General features: G+C 40.3%; 1 protein-coding gene across 1 annotated transcript; it reads right to left on the bottom strand.

Annotated features, from left to right (window-relative positions):
* Window positions 1–1,654: 1,654 nt before the first annotated feature.
* dio2 (iodothyronine deiodinase 2) lies at window positions 1,655–5,274 on the bottom strand. Its single transcript, XM_067243828.1, has 2 exons — window positions 4,753–5,274; window positions 1,655–3,621 (listed from the first exon to the last, which is right to left on the bottom strand). The coding sequence occupies exons 1-2, from the start codon at window positions 4,975–4,977 to the stop codon at window positions 3,046–3,048; spliced, it is 801 nt and encodes a 266-aa protein (XP_067099929.1). The 5' UTR covers window positions 4,978–5,274; the 3' UTR covers window positions 1,655–3,045.
* Window positions 5,275–11,890: the final 6,616 nt, after the last annotated feature.

The following is an 11,890-nucleotide window of genomic DNA, read 5'->3' as shown; positions in this document are numbered from 1 at the left end:
TTATTTTTTTATTACTTCCTGGCCCTTCTCCACGTTCCCCTACCCTGTCCCTTCCTGTGTCTATTCTCTCCAATGTACTGTGGAGTAATTGGCAGTGAGATGGATGCAGAAGTTCAGCCAGAAGGCTTGGCGTCATATAACCCCGTAAACCCCTTTTCCTACAACCTGATGGAGGGGAAGAGGGCGAGAGACTATACATGCGTGCGTGCAGCCATGCCTAAATAAAAACACTCTAGATCTTCTCTGTGTCCCTGTGCTGGATTTGTTGGGATTGTAAACCAAATTTTTGATATGACGGGATTATTTTTCTGTATTCTGCATTTGTTTTGGTCGGGGTTTCAGAGTGCACACATGCAGACACACACACACACTCACACACATACACACACACACACACACACACAGACGCTTAATAAAAATAAACACAGACATGATGTGCACACACTTGCCCACAATGCCTACAAGTTAAATTTCCAACCCTGCTTCTATCTTTACTTCTCTGGCGAGCAGCTCTGTCTCTCATTGTGGTTTCCCAGATTCCTATAGGGCAGACAGAAAAAAAGCTGGCACATGGATCAAAGTGTCAGCAGCAAACGTTCCAACTTTATTTTCCTTTTTCATTGTTTTTCCTTGCAATATTTTCTTCAGAAAGCAGCATTTCATCACAAACATCATTGCAAAAGCATAAGGATTAAAAAAAGAGGGTTGTGGTACACAATAACAACCATGGAAGTCAAGTTACTGTATGAGGCAGATCCAGGACTTCATGATGTCAACAGACGTGTCTGTTAGAGTCTCAGGCAGCGAGATGTGGCCATCCATCCAACCAAAGACAGGGTCAGCCAACCCTTTCGTCCAAGGTTTTCATTTTCACACCTATGCTGCGTCGACTGAAACTGACCGTCTGTTTGTACATTGGACCATGGAAAAGCGTTTTTGTTACAAATAAACAAACCACAAAACTGAAATCCTCTAAGAGAATCTCCTCTCAGACACCTTCTTGACCCATCTGGACTTTCCTGTGCCTCCCCTTTTTCACTTCCTGATACCATTTGTAAAGGGAATCCTCGTTGTCATCTTTAATGGTTTACCATTGAGATGGAGGTCATCCATAAACTTCTGCATCTCCGTCAGCTTAATTCTTAAATTGAATGTTCAACTTCAGTTCAACTGCAATTGTCTTTACTGGCAACTTATTTGATGTATTGTTGCGCTATAGTGCTCAGTCGAATATGAAAATTCTCTTCCTTCCACATTTCCCTTCTTGTGTAGCTGTTGCAAACAATCCCTAATGTGCATCCATAACTTAATGCAAAAAATGCTGGGGTAAAAAGAGTCACTAGACTTCCTGCACTCTGCTCCTTCAATACCATATCTCCTTTTTTGTTCATTAATTGATTTATGTAGTTGAACAATATTTAATTTCAACAATGACACTGTTGGCAAGATTATAGCATTGAGTGTATAGTACAACAATACTGTGAAGTAGGCCACAGGGTTTTTATAGGAAGTGAAGCCTCGTCATGGACTGAACAACAAGGATATTTTTTAGGCAGGTAGGCAGAGGGGAAGAATGACAGGAAAGGTGGAAGGCAGGTGTGGTGGAGGGGGAGGTGTAATCATTAAGCAGAGAAAGGGATAGAGAGAAGGAGGAAGGATTTTTGTCATGCAGGGAATCTAAATGATAAGCAGTCAAGATGGTGACAAACTGTATCATAAACACCCACGCAAAGAAAGAAGGTGCTTTGACAGATTGTCATCTCTTAAATAAAACGAATAATACAAACATAGTGCACATAGGCGGCCGTATATTCCCGCCATGTAAAAACAAAACAACAGCAACATTAATAACTCAACATAAATAAATTAATTTCATTTATATATTTATGTATATACACTATATTGCCAAAAGTATTTGTTCGTCTGCCTTCACACGCATATGGACGTGAGTGACATCCCATTCTTAAACCATAGGATTTAATATGTCAGCCCACCCTATGCAGCTATAACAGCTTCAACTCTTCTCGGAAGGCTTTCCACAAGGTTTAGGAGTGTGTTAATGGGAATTTTTGACCATTCTTCCAGAAGTGCATTTGTGAGGTCAGACAGATGTTGGAGAAGGCCTGGCTCGCAGTCTCCGCTCTAATTCATCCCAAAGTTGTTCGCCAGTCAAGTTCTTCCACACCAAACTCGCTCATCCATGTCTTTATGGCCCTTGCTTTGTGCACCTGAATTCAATGATTTGGATAGCTGAGTGAATACTTTTGGCAATATAGTGTATATTGATGTGTGTGTATATATACATAAATATATACATATAAGCTGCATACTTGTGCTTTCCTCCTAACTGAATAATTTGGTTTAATTTTTCTGTTGTATGCTATGAATTATTGAGAGTTAAAGAGTATTGTATGGATGTAAAAGGGAATATGAATAACATATAGGGGTGCAGTGACAGATAAAGCATGTGGGTAGTGAGCTCTTAACGTATACTCCAGTCATCTCGTTCATGTATGCTTCAGGTGCTTCCAAAGTTACACTTCAAACTTGCATTGCTGCGGTAAAGGCTTAGTTTTTGTTTGACACTATAGAGTACCAAATTAGATATCTGCCCTATAAGGAACCTTATCAAATATGTTTGCTCTATTACAAGGAAATACTTAACACGCCAAGCAATTGTTAAGATGAACTCCCTTGACAGATATTTTGACGCTGAAGTGACATGATGTAACTTTGTGTTGCACCTGAGCTGTATTGCAGAGCATCAGTGCTTCCTGAAGCTTTACGTCTCAAAGTTTGAATGGAAGCTGTTATGGAATGTTGGTAAGCATCCAAGTGATTTCTTTCCAGAATTCTAAAGAAATCAAGTGACTCCTGACTTCTCCATGGGTCCGCCTGTAGTTTAGATGACAACAGAGCATTTTTGAAATGCACCTTTTTTTATACTCACTTAGATACAAAAATAAACTCTCTTTCTACTATCACATAGTAATAGAAAAAAAAAAAAAAAGCATCTGTCTTTCCATCCTCTGGTCTTGGTGATCTCTACCGCTTGCCGTAGCTCTGTTCCAGCCAATGACGGACGTCCTTCAGGTTGTAGAAAAAAGGTCCCTTCCCACCCAGGTAGGCTATCTTTTCGCGCTGCACGATACACACTCTCTCGTTGGATACCCCGTAGGCTACATTGGCATTGTTGTCCATGCAGTCAGCCACCAGTTGGCACTGAGGCGGCAGAGAAAAGTGCTCGATAAGTTGGCGTGCCGCCACTACCCTTTCCTCCAGACTGCGGTGCTTCCGGACCTCAAACGAGTGGGGCCCGAAGGCTGGCGCCTGCCAGCCATCCGACGGGTGAGCCTCATCGATGTATACCAGGAGGAAGTCTGCCACATCGGCAAACTCCTCCACCAGCCGCCGGAATGCCGGCAGATGGCTGATAAAGGGGGGTCAGGTGGCTGAGCCAAAGTTCACCACAAGGGGGCGGTCTGAAGACTCGAAGTCCAGGAGGTGGCATTCCCCGCTGCTGCTACTCACGCTCCGGGCACTGTTACTGCGTCGAAGACCGGGGCCACCATTGGGCACTCTGACCACTTTAGAGTTGGGTGCCTCTCCACCAAGCTTTACCTGAAAGAGAGAGTGATAGGGTAAGAGAATAATAAACTCGTCACGTTTGTTGACTAGTTGTTCCGTCCTAGCAAATAACCAGGCAAAGCAAGTCAACAAAATGTGTTTTTTCATGACTAGCTAGCATCAATTTTGTTAGCACCATACTTCCCTTCACTTTCTTTAGGCTTAGCATATCCTCCAACCAACTATGACATTTCAGGATATTGCACAGAGCCTTCCGACGCAATGCTCGTCACTGTGTCTCTTCGTAAATAAAGCTCTCCAGAGAGTTGCAGTGTAAAACAGAAGGCATACAATTCTGTTTGCAAAGCTAATGCCTCACTAAATTGCACATGCGTTTCCTGTGGACACTTTAAAAGGGAAAAAAGACCAGAGAGCACATGCATGCATATAAACGAGTGTGCGTCCAAACATGCCTGCGACTGCGGGTGTCCAGATGTCTGCACATCTGTCAAGCACCATCAAAGATGTTTTATCGACCAAGCCAAGAGCAATGAATCAAAGTCAGATGGAGCGTGCAGATAAGATAAAGACACAGATAAGCAGACATATGCTTAACTCACAGAAGGAACTGCCTGTTTGGTGAAATTGTAATAATTGTTTGTATACAGTCTTTCATTTATTGACTGATTTCTTTTTTTCCCCGTCATGCACATACAGTGCCCAACCCTTTAACACACCATAAGAACAGTCATTGACCAAAGAAAGCAGTGGTCAAACAGAGCAGTGTCATTACATTTTATTTCATTATAAAATCACAGGTTATTTTACAGATCAAAATGCTTATCCTTCCTGAAGCATAACTCAACTTGTTCATGATCATCCAGGCAAAATAAATAAAAATAAATGGAGGATGTTTTACAAAAAAAGTACAGGTGTTATGTCCTTTTAAACAGAGCAATAAAAAAAAAAGTTTTTCATTCTCAATTTAATTTCCCCCAAGTTCCCACAACAAATTCCTCTGGAGTGACACCTGGATTACACCTGCCGGTCTATAGGACGATTGGTTATGTTCCTGAAAGTAACTGTGCACATAGGGATCTTTGGTCTTTTGTTTAAATTACAATCCACATACATTTTCTACACTGCAGTTATGCTTTATGGAACCACATCACCTTCTTACGTTACCTGCTTATAGGCGTCCAGTAAGAAACCATTCCAAATCGAGCGTAACCCCGCTGATGTCAGCATTCGCTGCCACTCGCCGCCGCCGGTGGAGCCGGAGCAACTAAGTAAGGATACTACACGTTTCACCAAAACCACTGAGTCGTACAACGCAAGAAACAGACAATTCGAAAAGAAACCCGGCAAAATCTGAAGGGTGACCAATAAGTCTTCACTCGCCATTCCCATTGTAATTTGGGTTGTAACCCCACTGTATCAGTGGTTCATGCGTTTCTCAGGTCCGCGTCGTCTCAGACCCATCTCGCGCAGGTGCTCAGGTTGTCCCTTTCGTCGTTGTCGATTCTACCGCAGCGAACAGGACTCGTCTCCCCAGGGAACTCTGATGTCCAAACTTATAGTGCGCTCTGAGTTGAAGCTCAGAGAATTGTCGCACTAGGACTAGAGAAGTCTGAAGTGCGTTGTGAGTTTATCCGCTACTTGCGCACGGTTGTCCAAAGTTTTTCCAATGTCGCGCGTTCCGACGAGAATCTCTCTCCGCTAAAACACTATTTTATACATCATTCGGCCCCGAGATAAAACCCGAGGCTTATCTTGTGGTAAGATCATGACGTCACGCCTGGTTATTTCCCTCCTCTTTTCCACTGGACTGCTACTATGAAATACACATGAAAACGCAGACCGACCAGCGAGAAATGTGATCTTGTTTTTGTTGGTCTTGAGAGATTGTATTGTTTGGTCGAATCGAGTCATACGCAGCCATAAGCTGCTGGAAGTTGTATTATATGAGTTCATTAAATGTATAGACCTATTTGTATTTGGTTCAGGGGAAGGGCCATTTCTGAAATTACAAAGGTCTGAAAATAAAAAACGGCAAATGTACTATCAATGATAGTACCATATTATTACCATATTGATTATTTGTTGTGGTCGTTTTATATACATACTTACATACATTTTGATATTTACCTTTTTGTTCTCCCTCTTTATTATTATTTTTTGTTATTGTCTGTATCTACCTCCACATTTTGAAAAAAAAACACTCATACACACAAACATACTAACCCTGACTTGTGTGTGTAAGGATTATAGCAGTGTGATGAACATGTGACAGAAAGAGAGATGAGGGAGTCACACTACTGTGGGTAGCCAAAACATGAAGCATACATTGTGAAAATCAAATAAGAGCCAATGGGTAGAACCAGAAGAGCATGTAGTTGAGCTGTTGTTGAGCAGTGTCCTTTCTGGTCTGTTAAGCTCCCTCTCTTTCTCTATATCTCTCTCTCTCACACACACACACATTCTCTTTCTCTCCTGCACACAAACACACACACACAAACACTCATCCAGCTGGTGATTCTCTTTTGTGACTGCCTTCAGATTCAGTTCTGGGCTTAGAAGTGAATCGGGTCACAAAGCTTTCACCTAGGATATTTCCTTTCCACATGACCAGTCCTGTCAATGGTACTGAGAAGCACCCCCATAGCATGATGTGGCCACCACCATGTTTTACTGTAAGGATGGTACAAGCCAAGTTGTTAGCAATGCCTGGTGTTCACCAGATATAGCCCTTGGAGTTCTGGCCAAAGAGTTACATTTGTCTCATCAGACCAGAGAAGCATTTTCCTCATGCTTCCATAGTCCTTTGGGTAAATGCCATTTTGCAAACTCCAAGTTTTAAGTGCCTTTCACCTGATTGATTGTTGTATCAGTTACATTCTTCTTCTTCTGAATAACTGAAACACTATAAAATAAATGTCAGAAAGAGTAAGATCCTCGTATATCCTTTCACACGGTCACCTTTAAATCAAGTGAATGAATGAGTAATCTGATCAGGTCAGGCCACTGTCTCAGTTAATTGGCCTGTTTGAACTCTTTATCAATTAGAGCTCAAGGGAACATAACTAGGATAAAAGATATTTGGAGGAACATATTTTGGACATCAATATCTGTCTTTTGGAATCTATGCAAGGATGTCCTTAGACTACATGGAAAAACAGGCTCTACGTTTATTTTAACATAACAGGCATGTTATACAACATATTTCAGTAATGAATTAACATAGCATAAGAGTTCAGCAGCATTAAAATGAGTTGCCTTATCATGTTTAATAGTATGCTACATGTGTTACAGTGTGTCATTATGTTGCTGCGCTTAGATCAATTTTATTCTACAATACTTTTAACTCTTTAAAATGTGCCTTGTAAATAAACAAAATCTATAAAAGTGATTGATTCATTGAGTGTTGACGTCATCAATTCAATATTATTCTTTATTCAATATAAAGTATATTGCAACAATCTTATTTTTAACCAAGATTAGCAAAACAGACTTCTAAGTTTATATTTACCAACAATATACAGTACATATCTACAAGCTATCACACATGCAATTCAAAGAAGTCCAACCATATCCATGGATTTAATTCCCATTTTTTCTGAACTTAATTTCACCCCTGCTAATGTGTAATATCCTCTCCCCTTAATGGATTAGCAGATGCTTATGATACAGTCTATGTCTGGACCCAGTTACAGACTGGACCTTGTGTGGTGATGGGGATGGGGTGCGTGCTGCATAAGCCTCTTCATTAGTGATGTCGGATGTTTGCATGTATGTAAGCATAGTTTATAGTGTTATTTGTAGAGGATATATATATGCAAAGACAGTTGTAAGTGTTGGATATGTTTTATAATGTACGTATAGGATGTTTTGGTGATCTGTTTCTTGTGAGATCAAACAAGGAGAGGGTTTAGATGTGGCAGAGGGAGTCAATGGGCCTGGCTTGTAATTCATGGGTTTAAGTTTAATATCAGCTATATCCAATGCTTAATGTTTGGACTGACTTCACCTTTTTGTAAACATTTGACTATTTTGATTTCTATAAGAAAAAACACTTACAAAAATGTTGACAAAAGAAAAAGAGGAAAACTGTTCAATTCACCAATGTGATGTCATAGTTATCTGTATTCTGTTAGGAATGTAGCCATGTTTTAACCATGCAGTTTTTGCATTCTGCAAATCTTATATTATGTACAGTAGCCTATATTGATGCAAACTGGACACTTTAAAATTAAGTTTGTGTCAATTGAACCATACAAAATAAGTCCCTGCAGATCACACTTGTGATTGCATTTTAGTAATTAAAAAAGGTTAAACTCGGGAAGTATGTGACCAAATTACATATTTGAATACTTTTTAGCTTTGGAAATAGAAACATTTTCTTAATTGAATTTGAAACTTTGCATGTAAGTATAACTACGTTGCAAATTCTAGAAAATTAAGATTTGCATACAGGTTTCTGCTACTTTTCTTCTTTCGTTGAATCAATTATTTAGTTCACGGGGAATTTGAGAAGCTGCTGTATCAGCTGGGTAAAGAGTAACACCTATCTTGTGAGCAGGTTATAAAAGCTTTATGTCGACATGCTGTAGATTTGCAAAATAAAGCATTTTAACAATCCCAAACCTGAAAACCCCAGACATTAAGCTGAAGTGCACTAGTCACAATGTCAACACATAGTTTTAGTTCTATAGCTAGGAAGCTGACACCCCATGCCATTGTTTCCTGGAATATGATACACTATCAGTTTGCGTTTGCAAACAGTTGGATACATCTTAAAATATATGTTTTAAAATACGTGTTCTGAAGCTTTGAATAAGAACATTATATGCACATTATAAATACAATTGCAATCTATAAATGTGTACATATGGGTTTTACGATCCCAAATCAAAAGTGCTTGCGGTCATTTTTGAGTTAAATGTTGACATGAACTCTGGACATGACAGCGCTTATGTCATGTTACATGGTTTACCACTGAGAGTTCAGACTAGACTATAACCAGGAACACTGCCAGAGGACTGTGTGTCAAATCAACCCTCCATTAATCAACACACGCCATGGAGGATCAAGGTATTTGACATTTCCAAATTTGCAGACGGTCAAAGTCCCACACTACTATAACCCCTCACCTTAAACACAACATCATCTCTCTCTTCATTTGCTTTCCCATTCTCAGTATTACATCCTGCCAAAGAAAATGACTACGTGGTGAATTTCCTCAAAATGCTGGCAAGCATCTATGAAAGAGTTTCTTCCTCATTTTGTTTACAAACGGCTGCGTTTTAAGTGCTGTTTTAGACAGTTTGTGTCTGGAGAGGATCACTCAGTAACAGGCTTCCATTGCTTTGCTTTTGAAGAAAAATTTAAATTCAGCCATGTTACCCTTACTCCAGGAAATACATACAGAGTTGCAATAAAAGCTGCATATTCCAGAAACGTTTTTGTTAATAAGTCCCACTGTTTACTGTCAAAACATTCCAAATTAGTCATTGGAACTGAGCATGGCTAAGTGTGGTCTTAAAGACCAAGCTTGCCAGTTTGATAATGGTCAGGTATTTACATTTTACCTGTATGATTATTACAAAAAACCTGAATAAGGATATCGGGCCTCCTATAGACAAATAGACACAGTGTGTTCAAGCTTTCATTGCTTTGGAAAAAACAACCTCACTTAATGGAGTTAGGCCTGAAAGGGTTAATTTGTGAAAGTATTGTATTGCATCACCTCCCCAATTGGAATAGCATTTTTATGCACCCCAATATTCTTTTTATCACAACTCATGACAGCATTGGTTGAATGTGTATTGTCTCGGAGAGGTGAGGAAAATGTATAGTATGACGTGGTGAGCGAGGTCTTCAGTGGCTAATCCCTTTCTCCTATCAGCCAACTGCCCAGAGCTTTTCTCTAGAAGACAGGAAGTTACTAATTTTGATCATTTGCTGAGCCAGGGTAATTGCATACAGTAGACATGAGTGACCTATTGCGTCGCAAACAACCTCAACATTTACGCAATGGAAACCCTTGCGATTTACACAGATGGAGCGATGCTTTAGAAATAAATGGGCTTGACTGACTCATTGGTCTTTATCTCAAACTGTGGTTTGGGAAATTGATGATGTGGTGTGAGAAATTGTTGAGAACTAAGTCATTTGGGAGAAGGAGCAACACTGCTCTCATGCGCTCCCCTCCTCCCAACACGCCCATAACCTGTTACGCTTATACTGTGACATTGCAGAATCTACACAAACACACCTTAGGCGGGCATGAAAAATATCAAATACCCAGGGCATTATCCACTGGACAGTTTGCAGACTGACTCTCACTGAAGAGGTTTTAGTTGGCTATTGAAAACGGCAGAATATCCATGTCAGTTAAGGAGCAGCAACCATGAATACTGTATGTAGGTCATTGAATCCTCTAAAGCAGTCAAAGAAGTGGGAGAGAACTGAGGGTGCATCCTTAGACAACCAGCACACTTGGCTAATTGTTAAAAGATAATGTTTCCTTTTCTCTCCAGTCCGTTCCTCCTGTCCCTCCTGTTACGCCGAACCCTAAAATGTCCCATTCACTGTCAAATGGTTGAGGATAAGGTTTCAATGTACTGTGGATCTACAATCAGTTTTGCATTGCTGCTTTGATCCAAATGGTAATTGTACATTCAGGAACATTGAGCTTGTTCCTGGTCTGTGCCTTCAGGCAACTGCTATACCCAGAGAATTATCAAGATCCTGGTGACTGATTGTGGTCTTTATTTCACTAATGGGGACCCTTTTTCCAAAATTAGTGGAATAAGGGGCAGGGCAGGACATGTGTGTGTGTAACTGATCTTCAATGATTGAATTGTTGCGAAAATGAGTATTCATTGTTGCAAGGGGTTCTGGTAATTGCATATTTATTCATGCAACGACTTTTCAAAAACAGTGTGTGCCTAAATGGCCAGAAGGTTTGAGTTTTAAATATTTAATCGCCGTAATTAACCTGCGTTGTGTCTGATGGGAATGATGCTCAGAAACAAGTAACCGATAAATTGTCCGGCTTTTCTTTTAAGCGTTAAGAGAATTGTAACCACAATAACGTTTTGTGTGTGTGTGTGTGTGTGTGTGCGTGCGTGCATCTTCTTGGGTGTGGTGCAGTGGTACGGCACCTGTAATCACAGTCACTGTCTTCTTCACTCTGCCTGCCAAGCAGCAAGCTAATTTCTCTTAATTAAAATCCCAGTCACTGTCTAAGGAGTCATTAATTACACTGGTGAGTGTGGCAGGGGCTGCAACGCCACAGATGTTACTTCAAAGGAGACAGATATTTTCACAGAAGAATAGAGAAAAGATGGGGAAGAGAGAAAACTAAGTGGGACAGAGTGGTGGAGGGACATTCCTCACACCTCACCTATTTGGATCACTCTAATTTATCATTGTGAATTTGATTCAAATCAAACTGACACATGCAATGATTTTACATGACACATACTCAATGCCCTGTTACATTTAGTTATTTAGCAGACGCTCTTATCCAGAGCGACTTACAGTAAGTACAGGGACATTCCCCCGAGGCAAGTAGGGTGAAGTGCCTTGCCCAAGGACACGTCATTTTTCACGGCCGGGAATCGAACCGGCGACCTTCTGATTACTAGCCCGATTCTCTAACCGCTCAGCCACCTGACTCCCGTTGTACTCATGTTGTACTTCTTCTTGTCTATCCAGTCAGACAAGATCGAAACCATGTACAGTACATGGTTGTAGTTTAAGTATTTATGTGTAGAATGTAATGCATGGTGTACACCGAGTGTTTTCCATTACTCACAGGGTGAATAGTGAGTTACGGTGTTTGTGTATGTTTCTGTATGTCTAGACTGTATAACCTACAGCCCTTACTATAACTAATTATGGGACCGACATGTCCAGCCATTCAACATTTCTGCAACTGTTATGAAATACATACAGTACTCACGCTTGGCCTTGCCAGGCTACTTCTAGGAAATGTAAACAGTGCCTGGTGGGATATCAGTCAGACAGTCTTGCAAAACATTGTGTTACATACAACGTTTTAGCATAGAAAACCAGTCAATAAATTACAGTACAATGAAACTTCAAAAAAGTTCAGAAAAGGATTCACTAGCTATTTTATTTATAACATATTGTGTATTGTATTTAAAAATTGTGTATTGTATTTTAAGCCACCAATATTCCATGGTTGTATGGATATGAACTGCTTTTGTGCATTTCTTAGCTCCGCAAGCAAGATATTTAAGTGACTGCAAACTTTACTTTGTACTTTATATGCATGGGGCAACAGAAAGTTCTT

The sequence above is a fragment of the Osmerus mordax genome, chromosome 9 (assembly GCF_038355195.1).
Source record: "Osmerus mordax isolate fOsmMor3 chromosome 9, fOsmMor3.pri, whole genome shotgun sequence".
Classification (NCBI taxonomy): domain Eukaryota; kingdom Metazoa; phylum Chordata; class Actinopteri; order Osmeriformes; family Osmeridae; genus Osmerus; species Osmerus mordax.
This window is presented reverse-complemented; position numbering and strand designations above follow the sequence as displayed.